General features: G+C 41.1%; 1 protein-coding gene and 2 pseudogenes across 1 annotated transcript; 1 reads left to right on the forward strand and 2 right to left on the reverse strand.

Annotated features, from left to right (window-relative positions):
* Positions 1–216, forward strand: part of LOC122048655 — a 30,913-nt pseudogene extending 30,697 nt beyond the window's left edge.
* A 782-nt stretch (positions 217–998) lies between these two features.
* On the reverse strand, positions 999–3,218 carry LOC122048656 (annotated as a pseudogene).
* A 3,895-nt stretch (positions 3,219–7,113) lies between these two features.
* Positions 7,114–19,746, reverse strand: LOC122048657 (subtilisin-like protease 4). Its single transcript, XM_042610197.1, has 2 exons — positions 18,575–19,746; positions 7,114–8,161 (listed from the first exon to the last, which is right to left on the reverse strand). Exons 1-2 carry the CDS (start codon positions 19,744–19,746, stop codon positions 7,114–7,116), a joined length of 2,220 nt encoding a protein of 739 aa, XP_042466131.1.
* Between the last annotated feature and the right edge of the window lie 2,577 nt (positions 19,747–22,323).

The following is a 22,323-nucleotide window of genomic DNA, read 5'->3' on the forward strand; positions in this document are numbered from 1 at the left end:
TAAATCCGCACATCTGTTTTCGTTCATTATTGTTTTTATTATATACCATTGCGACTAATTTTGATAGAACGAACACGACAAAATGAGTCAAAGAAAAGCGACGAGTTAATATTCACCCCCTCTATCGACGCCACCGGTCTTATTGTTCTTGAGGACTATAGAGAAGACAGCGTGCCGGAGAGGACGACGTCGGCGTTCGGGGAGAGAGATCAGTGAGATAGGGGAAAAGTCGGGCTGGAAAAACCCAAAATTTGCAAAATTAATGACTGAAATTTAATAATGTCGGTAATTAGAGACGAAATTTCATTTCTGTGGCAAATTTTATGATGAATTTTATTTTTCGTCAATAATTTTGCGATGGAATTAAATTTTCATCGCTAAATAAGCGACATAAACAATTAGCAATGGAAATTTAATGACAGAATATTAATTACGTCACTAAGTTGTGGGCTAAATAATATTCGGTCACTAAAATTTGGATTGTTAATTGTAGGTTTTCTTGTAATGTAGAAAAAGTATGTAGTTATGCGAATAAGATATGACAAAAATATATGAAAATGTATTGACTCAAAATCCCCACTTGAGTCGATTAAATGAGCTAAATATATTGAGATGCGAGCCAAATATGTTACGTGATTCAATCATTCAAAGTGACAAAGCATGATGAAAGATGAGATTGATTATGCCCACAAAAGTAGATCAAATAGATTAGGCAATAATTTCTAAAGAGTGAGAATGTTAAAGTAAAATAAGGTGGTAGCATGATCTATTGTTCAAGCGAACCAAGAGATATTGTAAAATTATTTTAATAGTATAAGAAATAATTACAAATAAAACAGACATGAATTATAATTTAAAATTTTTACAAAATGAAAAAAAATGGATAAATGCTTGTCCATGCAATATTCATAAATTTAGATGTATATACATGAATAAGAATATGATAATTAATATACATATGGGGAATTAATAGCTTCCTTTGCTTATATAAATCATCATCACTCCAGGATGATGGAGATTGGACTTCTGACCACACTCCTCGCCTGGGAAACCCACATCAATTGCCCTTTAGCAGTCGGTGACGACGCCCCATAGTCACTCCTTCGCTTGAAACTAATCTTGAAGCTCTTCTTTTCATTAACCTTCTCGAAGGTTAAGCTTCTCGGAACTACACGTGTCGAAACCACGTCGGGCACGTCTAAATTTGCGTAGTAAGTCGCTGCTGCCTTGCCGACATTGGTCACGGTCCTTGTGAAGGTCACCGTCCTTGCCTCATTCGTCGGCAGTCGGACGGTGATGGAAGGATAGTTGAGCTCTCCTTCTGGGATGCTCTTGATCGACGAGCAGTTGATTTTGCGGTGGACGATGATTCTCACGTCGGAGACACTGTAGCCAAGGCCGCAAAGGTATGGATAATAGTCCGTCGGAGAGATGTCGTAGATGAGTCCCGGGTCAAGGACCTTTAGAGGCATGACGTGGCCGGCTCCCACCGCGAAGAGGTCGGCTGGAAGGTTCCTCTCGTCAAAGATGGGGTTGTTGGTGTTATCTTTTACGTAGGCCGTCGTCATTATGGCAGATTTGATAGCTGCGGGCGACCAGTCGGGATGGGCTTTCTTGATAAGGGCGGCGATGCCGGAGAGATGGGGGCAGGACATGGAGGTGCCGGAGATGACATTGAATTTTTGTGTGTTCCAAGCAGCAAGGACGTTGACACCAGGGCCGGTGATGTCGGGCTTGAGGATCCCCGGTGTATTTTGGCTAGGCCCACGGGAGGAGAAGGAAGTTATCGCCGGAGAGTGGGGCACATGGGTAATGGTGCCTTTGAAGACAATGGTGGCCGTCGGGAGGGAGGATGAGTTGATGTAAGCCTTGATCTTATGTCCAAAGGCATAGGGAATGTGCGACGCCGGCAGTACGTGGAGATCGGCGATAGTGCTGTAGCCGTCTTTCGGTGCATTGACAAGCACCATTCCGGCGCCACCGTCTTGCTTGACGACTTCCCCCTTCTCGATCCGCCCGTTGATGCCGCGGTCACAGAGCACAATCTTTCCCTTCACGTCGATACCGTTAAGGGAACCGTTGAGACATAAGGTGGAAGCGCCGCCAGGGAACACTAGAGGATACTTCTTCGATGAGAATCCCTGCGACTGGTAGATGCTCTCGCCGTAGAACTCGCTACCGTCGCCAAGCTTTACGGTGGCCAAGAACTCACGGTCCATAGTGCTGGCCGCCACAGTGAGTAACCATGGCGCGTCATTGGATACGGTGGAATTAAACGGCCCTGAGTTGCCGGCCGAGCAGCTGACGAAGACTCCCTTGCGCATGGCGTTAAAACCGCCGATCGCAATTGGGTCGCGGTAGAATGGACTAGGGTCACTACCGAGCGAGATTGAAAGCACATCCACACCGTCCTCCACTGCGGCGTCCATCCCAGCGAGTATGTCGTGCGCCTGACACTCGTCATTCGCGCAAACCTTATAAATGGCGAGATGCGCAAGGGGGGCCACTCCAGCGGCTACTCCCCTGGCTAGCCCGTACACATTAGCGCGCTTCACGAATGCGCCGGCGGCGGTGCTAGACGTGTGAGTACCGTGGCCATCGTTATCAATAGGCGAATCCGTCGATCCGTTCCGGGACCGATTATAGTTGATGAAGGATCGGGCGCCGATGAGATTATTGTTACAGAACTACTCGGTCGATGACGACACGTTCCCTAAGTCGCAACGTCCATTCCACTTGGGTGGAGGAGGCGGCATGGCGCGGTCACTATACGAAGGGTGGCCAGGGGTGATGCCGGAGTCGAGGACGCCTATGATGACGCCTTCCCCCATGTTGGTCGCGTTCCACACACTGTGAGTGCGGTGACGCAGCCCCAAAAACAGTGGCGTGTGGGTGGTCAACGGACGGTAAACCAAGATCGGAACGGCGCGCACAAACCAGTCGACGTTCGACATGGCCGCCACATCCCTCTCCGTCAGCATCGCCGAGAAGCCGGTCATAACATTCCGATAGGAGTGTATAACCCGCGACGCCGCATCATCTTCTTGGATCTCTAATGTTCCGGCCAAAAGGAAGGTGTAGTAGTCTCCATCATTCGCGGAAACATCCGGTTGATCTTCGACGTGAACAATGTATGCTTTAAGCTCTTCGTCGCAGGCAGCCCCTTTGGCGAACAAGAGAAAAGAAACAAAGAGAAAGAAGAAAAAGATGGAGGTCATTGGTGCAGTAATTGAACGTTATCTTTTCCTTGTGGATGATTTACAGAAGAGAAGAGGTGCTTATTTATAGTCTCCAATTAGCAACTATTCGATATGTGATTTGTTATTTTTGGTTTAATTTGACAACAAATAAGAAAAACTTACTATAATTGTCAAAGCTTAAGCATTATGATCCGTGGTTTTGAATATCTCTCTTGTCCTTGTGGATGATTTACGGAAGAGGAGGTGATTATTTATAATTATAGCAACCAACTCACATTCGTTAATGATTCGGTGTTTGATCTTGTAGTTTCCTTCGATTTGGCGACAACTAAGGATAATCCAATTAGCAATGTGATTTATTATTTTTGTTTAATTTGACAAGAAATTAGGAAACCCTATTATTCATTAATTATCGAAACTGAAGCATATCAAAATGTGGGTTTGAAAATCAAAATAAAAATAGAAGGAAGTACAGTACTTTTCAAACTTCCTCGTGGTTTAGTTTTGTTTTCTAAATGTGCTTTTATTTTTTTAATGATTCGGGTGGGTATATTTCGCTAGATTAATTTTGAAGATAGATAGTTTTTTTTCTTCTCTTAATTCACCTATTAGGTAAATCGAAAGCAAGACTTATCTACATTTAGAAGTTAATCACTACTTAGTTATTTGTCTCATTTAATATTTAAATTTTAAATCTCTTTATGCTCCTCTAAATTTATTACTACACTATATATTTTTAATTGATTTTTTAAATTTTATTTTCTTGATAATTTATGTATCAGAGTTTTCTATAACTAATTTTGAAGATAGACTATTACTAATAATTTTTTGGGATAATCTAGATGTTCTAGCATTGCTCGACTTGGAAGTAAGCGATTGTCATGACCCGAAGATTTTCTTCTCTATAGCAGGGATAGTCGTCTTGCTCGGACAATATTTGTCACTGTATAAAAAATTATAAATAACATCCTCGAGGGTATGCGCACCAGATTCTACGAACATAAATATGTTAAATTTTTTTAGCATAAAGGATAAGTTATTAAAAGAATCAATAAAAGGGAAATTGAGTAAAGACTATATTTTTCCTCCAGATTAATAAAAGCTATATGAACAAAGATGAATTATTATAAGAAACAATAACCCACTTTAGAGGATATCAGTAAATGATATATATAATATACAGTATTTTTTGGATTAACACTCTACTTTGTATTTTGTAACCCACGAAGTTGGGGCAAGTATGAATCTTAGTATTAATTTTAGATAAAGGAGAAGAATTGACAATAAGAAGGGAAAATCATAATCACACATTTGCTTGCCATCCATCTAGCAAATCGGACTAGAATCAACCTCAAATCAATCGATGTAGGAGGGGTGCGTTGCGCTGTGCTCGGGACTTCTAGATCAGTCGTTAACTAAGGTGGCGTTTGGTTCTCTCCTAGGAATCGGAATGGAAATGGGTGTCATAGTATTGTGGAATGGGAATGTGTATGAGCTTGGGTATCAGTCTTAAAAATAATGTTTGGTTAGTTGAATATTTTCAATCGGAATGAACCTAAATTTCCTTTTTTACCCTTAGAGGAACATAAGAGAAAAAATTAGATGGAAGAGAAAGTTGAATGTGAGAGAAACATATGATGAGAGAGAAAGTGTGATGAGAAAAAATGAAGAAAAAGAAAAGTGTGATGAGAGAAAATGAGAAGAGAGAACGTGATAGGAGAGATTGAAAACAGAAAAGGTATGATGAGAGAGAAAGAGTGATAGGAAAGAAATAAAGAGAGAGAAAGTATGATGAGAGAAAATGAGAGATTGAGGAGAAAAAGTATGATGAGAAAATATAATGAGAGAGAAAGTGTGATGGGAAAAAATAAAAAGAGAGAAAGTGTGATGAGAGAAAATGAGAAGAGAGTGTGATGGAAGAGAATGAAGAGAGAGAAGGTATGATGAGAGAAAATGTAGAGAGAGTATGGTAAGAGAGATTGAGGAGAGAGCAAGTATGATGAAAAAATGAGGAGGGCATGAAGAGAGAGAAAATGATGAGAGAGAGTGTGTGATGAGAGAGAATACAGAGAGAAAATGGTAGAGAATGTGTGATGAGAGAGAATGAGGAGAGAAAATGTGATGATAGAATGAGGAGAGAGAACATATAATTCGAGAGAAAGTCTGATGAAAAAATGAGGAGAGAATGAAGAGAAAGAAAATGATGAGAGAGTGTGTGTGATCAGAGAGAATACAGAGAGAAAATAGTAGAGAATGTGTGATGAGAGAGAATGAGGAGAGAGAAAGTATATTGAGAGAGAAAATGTGATGATAAATGAGGAGAGAGAAAGTATGATGAGATAGAAAATATGATGAAAAAAATGAGAGAATGAAGAGAGAGAAAATGATGAGAGAGAGTGTGTGTGTGATGTGAGAGAATATAGAGAGAAATGATAGAAAATGTGTGATGAGAGAGAATAAGGAGAGAGAAAGTATATTGAGAGAGAAAATGTAATGAATGAATGAGGAGAGAGAAAGTATGATGAGAGAAAATAAGGAGAGAGTGAAATGAAAGAAAAATTGAACATATATACTAAGGGTATTTTCGTCCAAAACTTAATTCTCATTCCCATTACATCAAAACCCAAGTTTTTTGATTTCATTCCAAAATCTTGATTCCATTCCCATTAACCAAACACAAGTTTAGAAATGAATTCATTCCCTCATTCCCAAACCTCTAAACCAAATGCCACCGAAGTTTGTTTGTATTTACAAATCGTACTTTATCTTACTATTTTTGTGCTTGTGATTTAAATCAATAAGTGGTTTCTCCACCTCCAGAAAAGATTCAGATAGGAGAAAAACTAGTGGGCGGGCGCCTCCCGTACTTAAGCCTTTGACGTATTGACCCTGGGGGTTAGGAACCAAGTAAACCCGCACATCTGTTTTCGTTCATTATTGTTTTTATTATATACCATTGCAACTAAACTTTGATAGAACGAACCCGACAAAATGAGTCAAAGAAAAGCGACGAGTTAATATTCACCCCCTCTATCGACGCCACCGGTCTTATTGTTACTTGAGGACTATAGAGAAGACAGCGTGCCGGAGAGGACGACGTCGGCGATCGGGGAGAGAGATATTCAGTGAGATAGGGGAAAAGTCGGGCTGGAAAAACCCAAAATTTGCAAAATTAATGACTGAAATTTAATAATGTCGGTAATTAGAGATGAAATTTCATTTCTGTGGAAAATTTTATGATGAATTTTATTTTTCGTCAATAATTTTGCGATGGAATTAAATTTTCATCGCTAAATAAGCGACATAAACAATTAGCAATGGAAATTTAATGACAGAATATTAATTACGTCACTAAGTTGTGGGCTAAATAATATTCGGTCACTAAAATTTGGATTGTTAATTGTAGCTTTTCTTGAAATGTAGAAAAAGTATGTAGTTATGCGAATAAGATATGACAAAAATATATGAAAATGTATTGACTCTAAATCCCCACTTGAGTTGATTAAATGAGCTAAATATATTGAGATGCGAGCCAAATATGTTACGTGATTCAATCATTCAAAGTGACAAAGCATGGTGAAAGATGAGATTGATTATGCCCACAAAAGTAGATCAAATAGATTAGGCAATAATTTCTAAAGAGTGAGAATGTTAAAGTAAAATAAGGTGGTAGCATGATCTATTGTTCAAGCGGGCCAAGAGATATTGTAAAATTATTTTAATAGTATAAGAAATAATTACAAATAAAACAGACATGAATTATAATTTAAAATTTTTACAAAATGAAAAAAAAAGGATAAATGCTTGTCCATGCAATATATTCATAAATTTAGATGTATATACATGAATAAGAATATGATAATTAATATACATATGGGGAATTAATAGCTTCCTTTGCTTATATAAATCATCATCACTCCAGGATGATGGAGATTGGACTTCTGACCACACTCCTCGCCTGGGAAACCCACATCAATTGCCCTTCAACAGTCGGTGACGACGCCCCATAGTCACTCCTTCGCTTGAAACTAATCTTGAAGCTCTTCTTTTCATTAACCTTCTCGAAGGTTAAGCTTCTTGGAACTACACGTGCCGAAACCACGTCGGGCACGTCTAACTTTGCGTAGTAAGTCGCTACTCCCTTGCCAACGTTGGTCACGGTCCTTGTGAAGGTCACCGTCCTTGCCTCATTCGTCGGCAGTCGGACGGTGATGGAAGGATAGTTGAGCTCTCCTTCTGGGATGCTCTTGATCGACGAGCAGTTGATTTTGCGGTGGACGATGATTCTCACGTCGGAGACACTGTAGCCAAGGCCGCAAAGGTATGGATAATAGTCCGTCGGAGAGATGTCGTAGATGAGTCCCGGGTCAAGGACCTTTAGAGGCATGACGTGGCCGGCTCCCACCGCGAAGAGGTCGGCTGGAAGGTTCCTCTCGTCAAAGATGGGGTTGTTGGTGTTATCTTTTACGTAGGCCGTCGTCATTATGGCAGATTTGATAGCTGCGGGCGACCAGTCGGGATGGGCTTTCTTGATAAGGGTGGCGATGCCGGAGAGATGGGGGCAGGACATGGAGGTGCCGGAGATGACATTGAATTTTTGTGTGTTCCAAGCAGCAAGGACGCTGACACCAGGGCCGGTGATGTCGGGCTTGAGGATCCCCGGTGTATTTTGGCTAGGCCCACGGGAGGAGAAGGAAGTTATTGCCGGAGAGTGGGGCACATGGGTAATGGTGCCTTTGAAGACAATGGTGGCCGTCGGGAGGGAGGATGAGTTGATGTAAGCCTTGATCTTATGTCCAAAGGCATAGGGAATGTGCGACGCCGGCAGTGCGTGGAGATCGGCGATAGTGCTGTAGCCGTCTTTCGGTGCATTGACAAGCACCATTCCGGCGCCACCGGCTTGCTTGACGACTTCCCCCTTCTCGATCCGCCCGTTGATGCCGTGGTCACAGAGCACAATTGTAAAATACCGGAAAAATGATAATTATTAATAAGGGAATTTTCCGGAATTTTTGGAAATTTTCCGGGAATTTTTCGGAGCTCGTATAGACGAGTTTACGGGAATAAAAACAGGGTCCGGAAAAAAAAAGCCTATTTAGGCTATCCTGTTTTAATGAGGAAAAGTTTTAATTTCTTTTCCCTTTTTCCTTTTTCTTTTTCCTGTTTTTCGCCGTTCCTTTTTTCCCTCTCCCTCGCGCACCCGAGCCACACTTCTTTCCCCGCCCGACGCCGTGCCCTAACTGCACACACGGTGGTTTTCTTCTTCCCTCATCTCTAGCGACGCTGCCCTTCTCCATACCGACACCTCTGCCCTAGCCACCCGGCGCCGCACGACAGTGTCGACGCAGTGTTCTTCTTGGCCGATTCGCCACCGCCGGCCACCAGATCTCGGCCCTTCTTCCGATTTGCCGCCGTGTGCCCTAGCCGAGCCTGCCGACGCCGCTGCCTATCTGGACCGGAGTAGTGTTGTCCTCAACCCTAGTTCTCCGGCCGACTCCTCCTCGAGCCGAGCCACATTGCCGAGTACTCTTTTCCCTCCGTGTCATCTGCCCTAGTTTGTATTCGGCGTCACTGCCGTCTCTCAACTTGAACCAGCACTGTTGTCGCCTGTGCCCTAGCGCCGGCGGTCGACTTCGTCTGTGCCCTAGAACCGATCTGCCCATCTCCGGCTACTCAGGTTAGTGACTTCACCTGAGTTTTTATTTTCAGCAATTTCATGGGCTGTGAGGCTACAAATGAGTGTTTGGGTTTGGTTTCAGACAGGAGCAGGTAGCGCCGAGTTCTTCCTCTATTCCAGTCGGAAGAAAAGGGTCGATTGGGGGTAAGTGGTTGGTATAATGGTTGTGCATTAGTATTGGATCTAATGTTTAGCTGTTGATGTATCGATGTTCTTTAGGGTATATTGTTTTGGAAATCCACAGCTCCAACCTCGCTCCAGTCAGGGTTACTGCTGTGGATCACCGGCAGACCATCCGGATTTGGGTGAGTCTAGATGCTATTTCATTTTTTATAAAGGATGATCATGTGTAGATTTGAATTAGGGTTATGTTTGAATTAAATTTAAAATGGAATATATGATTCATCATGTTTTAGATGAATGACAAATTGGACTTAGGTTTTAGATTTTTAATCAAAGGGTGGATTGAGGATTAGGTAACTAATCCTAATTGATCGTCCAATTGTTTAGACAGGATGATGGTCATATGATTTGGGGTTTCCCCTAATTTAGGGTTATAGATTTTTATTTGGTTATTTATGAGAAATGTAGCTAAATAAAATATATTACATTGGTGAAACAGGACCTTGACGCGAGTATCTCGACGTCATGTTTGGACCGGATTGGACCTTTCTATTTTTGGAGGCGGGTACTTTTGACTTATGTCATTTGATATGCTTAGTAATTAAATTAACATGTTGCATTAATTGTGTTTCTTATCTGTTTCGGTTAATCACTACCCAAATCTTACATGCTTGATTGATTGATTGGTTTTTGCATCTCAGGTATACCTTTACCTGTTTATACATGCTTATGGGGGTAGTGATATGCCATGCTTGATCATGTTCAGGACCTAGGTTTTTATACCTTCTGTGTACCTTGATTTGATATGATTCTTTGACCTAGGGTGCACATTTCTATATATATGGATTAGGTCAGGATGTTTATATGTTTATTGCCATGCATCATTTGCATGATTGCATGCTGTGCGATAGTCCGCTCCATTATTGCTGAGCACATCGCCAGTTACATGGATCTGCACACACCACCACTCATGGGTTAGTGGTCGATTCAGGCAGCGTGTGTTGCAGCAGGACTCTGTTAGGCACCGTTGGTCCGCTCATGGGTAGTGTGACACAACGTGTTATCCGGCAGGATTCCTCCCGTCATCGTGTACCGGGAGTTGAGCATTGTGCTCCCCATCTATGATTTGGGGTAGGAGGATAGGTGTACTCGACAAACATCCGTCCACTCGGTCACTCATCGGGAGTAGTGACGACAGTGCAGTTGTCATGACCCTACCCACTCGGCCTCATTTTTGTATGAGATGATCGACGGCGTCGGGTGACCAGACGCATCATTGGCATCATATGCATGATGCATTTATTGCTTGTGTTTGTGGTTCTGCATTTATATGCTGCATATTGTTGGATACCTATGTTTGACATGCATACAGGATTCCTATACCACTCGGACTGCTTGACCTTATACCCAGTTAGTACAACATTCTCTGTTTACTTCAGATGCATATTTATATCTTTCTTATATCGAGACGCATGATTAGTGTTAGGTGTTATTTCTTTACTTTGCATATCAATTGTACCTGCTGAGTGTTGGACTCACCCCGCCTCCATTGTTGATATTTTCAGGTTGATGCTGTCAGGAGAGAGTTCCAGTTGCTGGTCCCTGCAGACCTCGAGGATAGGCTTTGTTTCCTTTTTGGTTTCTTTTCTGTTCTAGACTGTTTTAAACTTGTTATGTTTTAGATTTATTCCACATATGGACGTTGTATGGATTTTAATATATCGACGGATTTGGATTTGGTTTTTATTTTACTACATGCCTGCCTGGACGGCAGAAGAGGTGAGTTCGTCGGATTTGAGTTTTACGAGTGTAGTGGAGTAGGGTGGATTTCGAGTCAGAGTATTATTACTGCGTGGTTGTGTCAGCCAGAGGCTGAATATATATATAAACTGCGTGGTGATTGATTTTATTTATTGTTATGATTCCAGCCGCCTGTGGCTGAGTATTTAGTGCTTGTAGAAATTTTTGATTGTCCGCCGTACAGGGGAGATGCTGCCGAAATTTTCTCGGACAGGGACTTCTCTGGGGCGTGACAATTTAGTGGTATCAGAGCACAGTTATACGATCTTTTGTTTTCGTATTTTGGATGTTTGGGATAACCTGATACCAATTTATTTACTTGGTATCAGAGCGCCAAGTTTGGCGATACTTATTGGATTTTTGTATTTTGGATTTTCGAGATTTATCTGATACCAATTTATTGGTATCAGAGCGGGTTATGATACCTGCTTTTGGTGTTCTGGAGATTTATCAGATACCTGTTGTTGGTATTCTGGATATTTGGTTTAGCCAGGTTTGCGAGTCAAACTGGGCATTTTCGGATTTTCGATATGGTTATGTTTCGGATTTCCGTTTCGGATTTATTTGGATTTCCAGCGATGTTTCTCGTTCGGAGTTTGAGGTTAAAGGTTGGGGACAGGACAGCGACGGAACATCTCCAGACAGCAAATAGGTATGATGTTTATTTTATAATAGTTATGACATGTATTAGCACTTTATCTTTAGTACCTGTTTGGTTGTTGTAGCCATATTACATGTGATGGGTTAGCCATTGATCTGGGTCGACCCTCATAGAGATCAAGGATTATAGTCTCTGGTGATTTTTCATATCATACCATCAGTAGTTTTAGTTTCTGCTACTACTAGTAGGAGTTGGAGGCACATACCAGCCTCTGCTATTGTTAGCTGGCTAATGGAGGATACCTATATATTCCTGTTGACTTAGCCAATAGAGTTATTATACTCAAATCTTTTGGATACTAGAGTATCTGATATGATGAAAATTGGTCATTTGGAGAGTTATCATGTTTGATCATTGTTGAGAATGATTTGAGGTTGAGGGATTTTGGAAGATCTGATATTGTGATGTGTTGATTTCTAATGATTTATGAGAGTAAATGTTATGTGGTTGTTTGATGATCCATTATTAGATATTTGTTTGATGATCTATTAGTGGATAACTATTTTGATGATTTATATTTGGGTTGTCATTGATGGTGACATAGTGAGTGTCATTTATAATATTCACAGGTTTGATGATTATGGTTGGTGATCAGATTATAAATTGGGTGCTAGAGAGTTTATGGTTGAGTGTGCCTATGAGATTTTAATAATCTGGTTAGTTGTGGTTAGTTAAAAGGAGGATAAAATGGATAATTGCTTCCTCTGATATTGGACTTCGTGGATAAATAATGATTTGATGTTTTGAATGCTAACTTGCCCTCATGGGGAGTAGAGACTGATTCATCTGATATTATGTGGGCTGATATTTTTGAGGATAAAAATGAGAGTGTCTTGATGATCTTGAATTCTGACTTTTTATTTTGGGTCGTACACATTTATACATATGGTATTATGTGGGTTGACATTCTCTAGTTTGAATTGATGTAATTAGTGTTGAATTGACCCATGAAATGATTTAGTTTTGTTGGTTGATCTGTAAAGGATTGCCATGATCTATTTTTAGAGGTTCGAACCTTTAGGTTATTTGTGCTTAGTTATGTATCTAGAGCACCTTTGAGTACATGTTTTGTACTGACGTGGGAAGGACTGATTTAGTCATAGATCATTTTCAGCTTGGATAATTTATAAATGATCGATGTATCCTATTCCATGAAGATTTTGACCGTGGACTGTATATACCTGGTGGGATAACTTAGAGGGTGCTTTGGGATATATGACCCCGCTGATGTAAGGAAGTGTAGAGCTAATTGCTTAACACTTATGGGATACAATCGTTACTAGTGTATACTGGGAGAGTACATTTGAATTTATGATGATAAAATTTTTCCCATTGGATATAGTCTTGGTAGTGTATGACATTGACTGACAATGTTATACCACGGTGTGTATATCGTTCTTGTCCGATATCAGTTCCTTTGAACCTAGAGCAGGGTTGTTACTGGATGATTAGGCTGCTTTATTTTGGGTTGCCTTTGATTGATGTATTCATGCTTGATACATATGCATGAATTTTGTTTAGATATACCGGTAACCCAGGAGTGTTGGTAGCATAAGGTTGGTCTCTTTGATAGAGCTGGTGTGCTGATTTTGCATGTCTATGTTACATGTATATTATGATTGTTATGTGTTGTAGGAGTCATGTGGTATGCTGCTCATTTGCAAGTAGTATATGTATCCATGTTCTGATATGGTTTGAAGTTTCCTTGTGGATCATAGCTATGTAGTTCGGTGTATGTATCTGGATGTATTATTGAAGATATCTTGTTGATTAAATCCGAGATGTAGTATAAGTACATCGGTGGTGTTTTGATGGAGGCATTTGATGATTTAATCTGAGTTGTGATATGTACATATGTGTTTGGTGTGGTATCTGAGGTATCATACTGAATAAACCTGAGTTGTATGTTTGGTGTATAATAATTGGAGGATTTTGCTGATCATACATATGTTGTGTGAGCATGTGTGCTAGGTGTATACATTGGTAGCAGTATGATGATTTTACTTATACTGAATGTAGAATGTGGAGTGACTGCATTATGTCGTTTGTTGGATTAACCCATCAACTAATTTTCCTATCAGTGGATGACCCACTAGGATGCTGATAGAGTTGATGATGGATTTGATTAGTTACTAGGTTGTTATAGCCTAGGCTTTGTGGTAAAGAGATCTTGTACAGCCTCTAGCTGGATAGTTAGGTGCTTTGGGGTACTTATGTATTGTTTTGTGGTGGAGCGTTGCTCCCACATATCACGGATTGCTGGTAGCGGAGCATTGCTCCTATATTTATTGCAGATACATATTTCAGATTAATTGTGGTGGAGTGTTGCTCCCACATATTGAGGATTTCCTGTGGTAGAGCGTTGCTCCCACATATATGGTGTTTCCTGTGATGGAGCGTTGCTCTCACACTGGAGGATTTATTCTTTGGTGATTTATGTTATTGATGATCAGATTTTTTGATTTATTATTGGAGATCTTATGGATAGGAAGGTCTGTGATACGGACATTATGTGTATTGGTTTTTGCCATATAGGCTTACAGTGCCTTAGATGTTTTCAGGGACTCGATGATCCTGGTATGTCGAGGATGTTTGGATAGGTGTCCATTATCTTTGTGGACGATGTTGTGATCTATTACGGATCCTCGGTGAGTCACGTACACTACCTTTGCATAGATCTAGAGATGATTCGACAAGAACATCTATATGTGATTATCAGTAGTGCTGGTTTGGATTGTCTTTTGTTATGATGTTTGGGACACACAGTCACCAGTAGGAGTGTACCGTGGTTCCACAGGAGATAGAGGTTGTTACCGTTGGGAGCAGCTGAAATCAGTGTAGGAGATCCGCAGTCTTTTGTGACTCGCATGATATTACAGACCTTTCGTCGAGGGTTTCTTCCACATAGCTATGCTACTTTCACGCGTGACCATGAAAGGCGTGAAGTTTACTTGGACTGAGGATTGCAAGACCAGCTTCTAGGAGCTGAAGCGGAGACTAGTGTCGGCTTTGATTTTTGGTTTTTACCTTCGGAAGAGGACGAATTTGTCCTCTATACCGACGCGTCCCTATAGGGTATGGGTGCTGTTCTGAGGTAGCACGGTAGAGCGTTCTTATATGCTTATCGATAGTTGATGGAGCATGAGAAGAAATACCCAGTTCATGATCTGAGTTGGCCGCTATTATTTTTGCCCTGAAGAATTGGCGGCAGTACCTGTATGATATTACATTGAGATTCTCACTGACCATCGGAGTCTCAAATATCTGTTCACTCAGAAGGAACTTAATCTTCGACCGAGGAGATAGATGGAGTTCCTGAAGTATTATGATTGTACGATTAGCCATCACCTGGGAAAAGCTAATGTGGTTACCGATGCACTTAGCTAGAGGCCCAGAGGGACTTTAGCTTGCCACCGAGTTGTGGTCACAGATTTGATTTAGGATTTCTCTGAGTTAGACATTGAGGAGCAAGGACAGATAGAGCAAGGTATTCTTGTTACCGTAGTTGCTCAGCCGTCGATCAGGACGAGAATCCGAGAGACCCAGTTGTTGAGACTTCATAGAGCTCAACGTGAGGCAGAGTGGTCCTTACTATCGGACAGAGGATGACAGAGGCATAAGACTGCCAGAAGTGTTATGTTGACCGGAGTCGGAGACCCTTAGAGTTCTCCATTTGCGACCAGGTATTTCTACGAGTTTCATCCACGAAAGGGGTGAAGAGATTGGCCTCAGAGGTAAGCTAGCTCCGCGATACATTGGACCTTTCCAGATCTCGGAAAGGATTGGAGCAGTAGCTTATCGGTTAGCACTATTGCCGTCCTTGGCAGACGTTCACGCCGTATTTCACGTATCTACGCTGAGGAGATACGTACCCGATTTGATACATGTGTTGATAGATAATCCCAGTTCCAGTTCAGCCTGACATTACCTATGAGGAGGTTCCGGTACGGATTCTCGACCGGAAGGAGCGTCAGTTGCGGAACAAGACCATCCGGCTGGTTAAAGTCGGATGGCAGCATCATTCGGACGAGGAGGCTACTTGGGAGCTCGAGGACACTATCCGAGCTCGATATCCCCATCTTTTCCCTTGAGGTATGTGATTTATTTACCGTTCAGCATTTATACTCTATATCTGTTGTTAGTACTTGCTGATGGTAGATAACGAAATTTGGGGACCAAATTTTAATTAGTGGGGGAGAATGTAAAATACCGGAAAAATGATAATTATTAATAAGGGAATTTTTCAAAATTTTTGGAAATTTTCCGGGAATTTTTCGGAGCTCGTATAGACGAGTTTACGGGAATAAAAACAGGGTCCGGAAAAAAAAAGCCTGTTTAGGCTATCCTGTTTTAATGAGGAAAAGTTTTAATTTCTTTTCCCTTTTTCCTTTTTCTTTTTCCTGTTTTTCGCCGTTCCTTTTTTCCCTCTCCCTCGCGCACCCGAGCCACACTTCTTTCCCCGCCCGACGCCGTGCCCTAACTGCACACACGGTGGTTTTCTTCTTCCCTCATCTCTAGCGACGCTGCCCTTCTCCATACCGACACCTCTGCCCTAGCCACCCGGCGCCGCACGACAGTGTCGACGTAGTGTTCTTCTTGGCCGATTCGCCACCGCCGGCCACCAGATCTCGGCCTTTCTTCCGATTTGCCGCTGTGTGCCCTAGCCGAGCCTGCCGACGCCGCTGCCTATCTGGACCGGAGTAGTGTTGTCCTCAACCCTAGTTCTCCGGCCGACTCCTCCTCGAGCCGAGCCACATTGCCGAGTACTCTTTTCCCTCCGTGTCATCTGCCCTAGTTTGTATTCAGCGTCACTGCCGTCTCTCAACTTGAACCAGCACTGTTGTCGCCTGTGCCCTAGCGCCGGCGGTCGACTTCGTCTGTGCCCTAGAACTGATCTGCCCATCTCCGACTACTCAGGTTAGTGACTTCACCTGAGTTTTTATTTTCAGCAATTTCATGGGCTGTGAGGCTACAAATGAGTGTTTGGGTTTGGTTTCAGACAGGAGCAGGTAGCGCCGAGTTCTTCCTCTATTCCAGTCGGAAGAAAAGGGTCGATTGGGGGTAAGTGGTTGGTATAATGGTTGTGCATTAGTATTGGATCTAATGTTTAGCTGTTGATGTATCGATGTTCTTTAGGGTATATTGTTTTGGAAATCCACAGCTCCAACCTCGCTCCAGTCAGGGTTACTGCTGTGGATCACCGGCAGACCATCCGGATTTGGGTGAGTCTAGATGCTATTTCATTTTTTATAAAGGATGATCATGTGTAGATTTGAATTAGGGTTATGTTTGAATTAAATTTAAAATGGAATATATGATTCATCATGTTTTAGATGAATGACAAATTGGACTTAGGTTTTAGATTTTTAATCAAAGGGTGGATTGAGGATTAGGTAACTAATCCTAATTGATCGTCCAATTGTTTAGACAGGATGATGGTCATATGATTTGGGGTTTCCCCTAATTTAGGGTTATAGATTTTTATTTGGTTATTTATGAGAAATGTAGCTAAATAAAATATATTACATTGGTGAAACAGGACCTTGACGCGAGTATCTCGACGTCATGTTTGGACCGGATTGGACCTTTCTATTTTTGGAGGCGGGTACTTTTGACTTATGTCATTTGATATGCTTAGTAATTAAATTAACATGTTGCATTAATTGTGTTTCTTATCTGTTTCGGTTAATCACTACCCAAATCTTACATGCTTGATTGATTGATTGGTTTTTGCATCTCAGGTATACCTTTACCTGTTTATACATGCTTATGGGGGTAGTGATATGCCATGCTTGATCATGTTCAGGACCTAGGTTTTTATACCTTCTGTGTACCTTGATTTGATATGATTCTTTGACCTAGGGTGCACATTTCTATATATATGGATTAGGTCAGGATGTTTATATGTTTATTGCCATGCATCATTTGCATGATTGCATGCTGTGCGATAGTCCGCTCCATTATTGCTGAGCACATCGCCAGTTACATGGATCTGCACACACCACCACTCATGGGTTAGTGGTCGATTCAGGCAGCGTGTGTTGCAGCAGGGACTCTGTTAGGCACCGTTGGTCCGCTCATGGGTAGTGTGACACAACGTGTTATCCGGCAGGGATTCCTCCCCGTCATCGTGTACCGGGAGTTGAGAGCATTGTGCTCCCCCATCTATGATTTGGGGTAGGAGGATAGGTGTACTCCGACAGCATCCCGTCCACTCGGTCACTCATCAGGAGTAGTGACGACAGAGTGCACGGTTGTCACAGCCCTACCCACTCGGCCTCATTTTTGTATGAGATGATCGACTGGCGTCAGGGGTGACCAGGACGCATCATTGGCATCATATGCATGATGCATTTATTGCTTGTGTTTGTGGTTGCTGCATTTATATGCTGCATATTGTTTGGATACCTATGTTTGACATGCATACAGGATTCCTATACCACTCGGACTGTTTGACCTTATACTCAGGACCTGGTTAGTACAGCATTCTCCTGTTTACTTCAGATGCATATTTATATCTTTCTTATATCAGGAGACTGTACGCATGATTAGTGTTAGGTGTTATTTCTTTACTTTGCATATCAATTGTACCTGCTGAGTGTTGGACTCACCCCGCCTCCATTGTTGATATTTTCAGGTTGATGCTGTCAGGAGAGAGTTCCAGTTGCTGGTCCCTGCAGACCTCGAGGATAGGCTTTGTTTCCTTTTTGGTTTCTTTTCTGTTCTAGACTGTTTTAAACTTGTTATGTTTTAGATTTATTCCACATATGGACGTTGTATGGATTTTAATATATCGACGGATTTGGATTTGGTTTTTATTCTACTACATGCCTGCCTGGACGGCAGAAGAGGTGAGTTCGTCGGATTTGAGTTTTACGAGTGTAGTGGAGTAGGGTGGATTTCGAGTCAGAGTATTATTACTGCGTGGTTGTGTCAGCCAGAGGCTGAATATATATATAAACTGCGTGGTGATTGATTTTATTTATTGTTATGATTCCAGCCGCCTGTGGCTGAGTATTTAGTGCTTGTAGAAATTTTTGATTATCCGCCGTACAGGGGAGATGCTGCCGAAATTTTCTCGGACAGGGACTTCTCTGGGGCGTGACAACAATCTTTCCCTTCACATCGATACCGTTAAGGGAACCGTTGAGACATAAGGTGGAAGCGCCGCCAGGGAACACTAGAGGATACTTCTTCGATGAGAATCCCTGCGGCTGGTAGATGCTCTCGCCGTGGAACTCGCTACCGTCGCCAAACTTTACGGTGGCCAAGAACTCACGGTCCATAGTGCTGGCCGCCACAGTGAGTAACCATGGCGCGTCATTGGATACGGTGGAATTAAACGACCCTGAGTTGCCGGCCGAGCAGCTGACGAACACTCCCTTGCGCATGGCGTTAAAACCGCCGATCGCAATTGGGTCGCGGTAGAATGGACTAGGGTCACTACCGAGCGAGATTGAAAGCACATCCACACCGTCCTCCACTGCGGCGTCCATCCCAGCGAGTATGTCGTGCGCCTGACACTCGTCATTCGCGCAAACCTTATAAATGGCGAGATGCGCAAGGGGGGCCACTCCAGCGGCCACTCCCCTGGCTAGCCCGTACACATTAGCGCGCTTCACGAATGCGCCGGCGGCGGTGCTAGACGTGTGAGTACCGTGGCCATCGTTATCAATAGGCGAATCCGTCGATCCGTTCCGGGACCGATTATAGTTGACGAAGGATCGGGCGCCGATGAGCTTATTGTTACAGAACTGCTCGGTCGATGACGACACGTTCCCTAAGTCGCAATGTCCATTCCACTTGGGTGGAGGAGGCGGCATGCCGCGGTCACTATACGAAGGGTGGCCAGGGGTGATGCCGGAGTCGAGGACGCCTATGATGACGCCTTCCCCCATGTTGGTCGCGTTCCACACACTATGAGTGCGGCGGCGCAGCCCCAAAAACAGTGGCGTGTGGGTGGTCAACGGACGGTAAACCAAGCTCGGAACGGCGCGCACAAACCAGTCGACCTTCGACATGGCCGCCACATCCCTCTCCGTCAGCATCGTCGAGAAGCCGGTCATAACATTCCGATAGGAGTGTATAACCCGCGACGCCGCATCATCTTCTTGGATCTCTAATGTTCCGGCCAAAAGGAAGGTGTAGTAGTCTCCATCATTCGCGGAAACATCCGGTTGATCTTCGACGTGAACAATGTATGCTTTAAGCTCTTCGTCGCAGGCAGCCCCTTTGGCGAACAAGAGAAAAGAAACAAAGAGAAAGAAGAAAAAGATGGAGGTCATTGGTGCAGTAGTTGAATGTTATCTTTTCCTTGTGGATGATTTACAGAAGAGAAGAGGTGCTTATTTATAGTCTCCAATTAGCAACTATTCGGTATGTGATTTGTTATTTTTGGTTTAATTTGACAACAAATAAGAAAAACTTACTATAATTGTCAAAGCTTAAGCATTATGATCCGTGGTTTTGAATATCTCTCTTGTCCTTGTGTATGATTTACGGAAGAGGAGGTGATTATTTATAATTATAGCAACCAACTCACATTCGTTAATGATTCGGTGTTTGATCTTGTAGTTTCCTTCGATTTGGCGACAACTAAGGATAATCCAATTAGCAATGTGATTTATTATTTTTGTTTAATTTGACAAGAAATTAGGAAACCCTATTATTCATTAATTATCGAAACTGAAGCATATCAAAATGTGGGTTTGAAAATCAAAATAAAAATAGAAGGAATTACAGTACTTTTCAAACTTCCTCGTGGTTTAGTTTTGTTTTTTAAATGTGCTTTTATTTTTTTAATGATTCGGGTGGGTATATTTCGCTAGATTAATTTTGAAGATAGATAGTTTTTTTTTCTCTTAATTCACCTATTAGGTAAATCGAAAGCAAGACTTATCTACATTTAGAAGTTAATCACTACTTAGTTATTTGTCTCATTTAATATTTAAATTTTAAATCTCTTTATGCTCCTCTAAATTTATTACTACACTATATATTTTTAATTGATTTTTTAAATTTTATTTTCTTGGTAATTTATGTATCAGAGTTTTCTATAACTAATTTTGAAGATAGACTATTACTAATATTTTTTTGGGATAGTCTAGATGTTCTAGTATTGCTCGACTTGGAAGTAAGCGATTGTCATGACCCGAAGATTTTCTTCTCTATAGCAGGAATAGTCGTCTTGCTCGGACAATATTTGTCACTATATAAAAAATTATAAATAATATCCTCGAGGGTATGTGCACCAGATTCTAGGAACATAAATATGTAATTTTTTTTTAGCATAAAGGATAAGTTATTAAAAGAATCAATAAAAGGGAAATTGAGTAAAGACTATATTTTTCCTCCAGATTAATAAAAGCTATATGAACAAAGATGAATTATTATAAGAAACAATAACCCACTTTAGAGGATATCAGTAAATGATATATATAATATACAGTATTTTTTGGATTAACACTCTACTTTGTATTTTGTAACCCACGAAGTTGGGGCAGTATGAATCTTAGTATGAATTTTAGATAAAAGAGAAGAATTGACAATAAGAAGGGAAAATCATAATCACACATTTGCTTGCCATCCATCTAGCAAATCGGACTAGAATCAACCTCAAATCAATCGATCTGCAACTCACACTATCAAGTTTCATTGCAAATCTTTTTTTAAAACATATAAACCAAAATAAAACCAAATCCAAAACTGAATTAAAAATTAGAACCAAAAGAAAAGTACTAAAATCCATAAGACAAAATTCAGAACCCATAATTAATAAAATTGTAACTTACAGACTGAAAATCAAAAACTCAAGAATCAAAACACATAATTCAAAACTTAAAATACAAAATTAGAATCCAGAATAGACTAAATCTGAATGTTAGAATTAGAGTTTTCTCCTAGTCACATGAAGAACTCGAATAGAGACAAATAATCCTAAGCACAAAGATTTAGTTTTATCATATCCAGGCATAACAATTAAAAGAACTGAAAAGCAAAAATGGAACCTGAATACAACGTAAAATAGTGAATTTAGTTAAGCTCACTAGAGTAGTATTAATAAATGATTACCGTACAATATCTTATTCCAGCAACTCGAGCAAGGTGTCATAGCTCATATCTATAACCCTGAGTATGAACACACACCAAAAAAACTAGGCATGTGTTAGCCATGTGTCCTAACTTTTATCCTGAACTTATATTAGAAATTGTGAATTAAGCATTGAAATAATGAATAAGACTAGGCTAGGAGATACTACAGTTACGGTACAAGAAAACTTTTATCATGAATAACCTTTTCAATATGCAAGAAAATTTATTGAAAGTTACAAGTAAGATTAAGGATAATAGAAACTGAGTGCATGTCTGTCCCCTTAGCAAAAAATACACAAGACGGGAGATGTGGAATTAAAATTAAATGTCAATTTAGTCAACTTTTCATGTTCAGAAAACAAACTTAAGCTAGAGTAATTAAAAAGGCAAGAAAAATAAAATAGATACTAATTCCAGACATGACTTAGTTTAGCCAAGTTTGATAACAAGAATTAAGATCACAATAATAAATCATTCACCTGAATGTTGTTTATAGAGTCGACAATTATGATGTTGTTTTTAGATAATGACCTATCAACTTCTGATCTAAGCGCACCCCGTAGGTTTTTCTCCATTGGCATATCTACAAATAAAGACAGGAAGCATATGAATTAGTTAATAAATTTCTGAATCAAGCACTAGATATTGAAATTTATGATATATCATAGAGTTAGCATGCACCAAAATTCATAGTTAAGGGTGTTGGTACAGGAAGCATCCGACGATTGAACCTATATTTTAATTATGGCAAACGATTCAAATTAAGTCGT

The sequence above is a fragment of the Zingiber officinale genome, chromosome 2B (assembly GCF_018446385.1).
Source record: "Zingiber officinale cultivar Zhangliang chromosome 2B, Zo_v1.1, whole genome shotgun sequence".
Taxonomy (NCBI): Eukaryota; Viridiplantae; Streptophyta; class Magnoliopsida; order Zingiberales; family Zingiberaceae; genus Zingiber; species Zingiber officinale.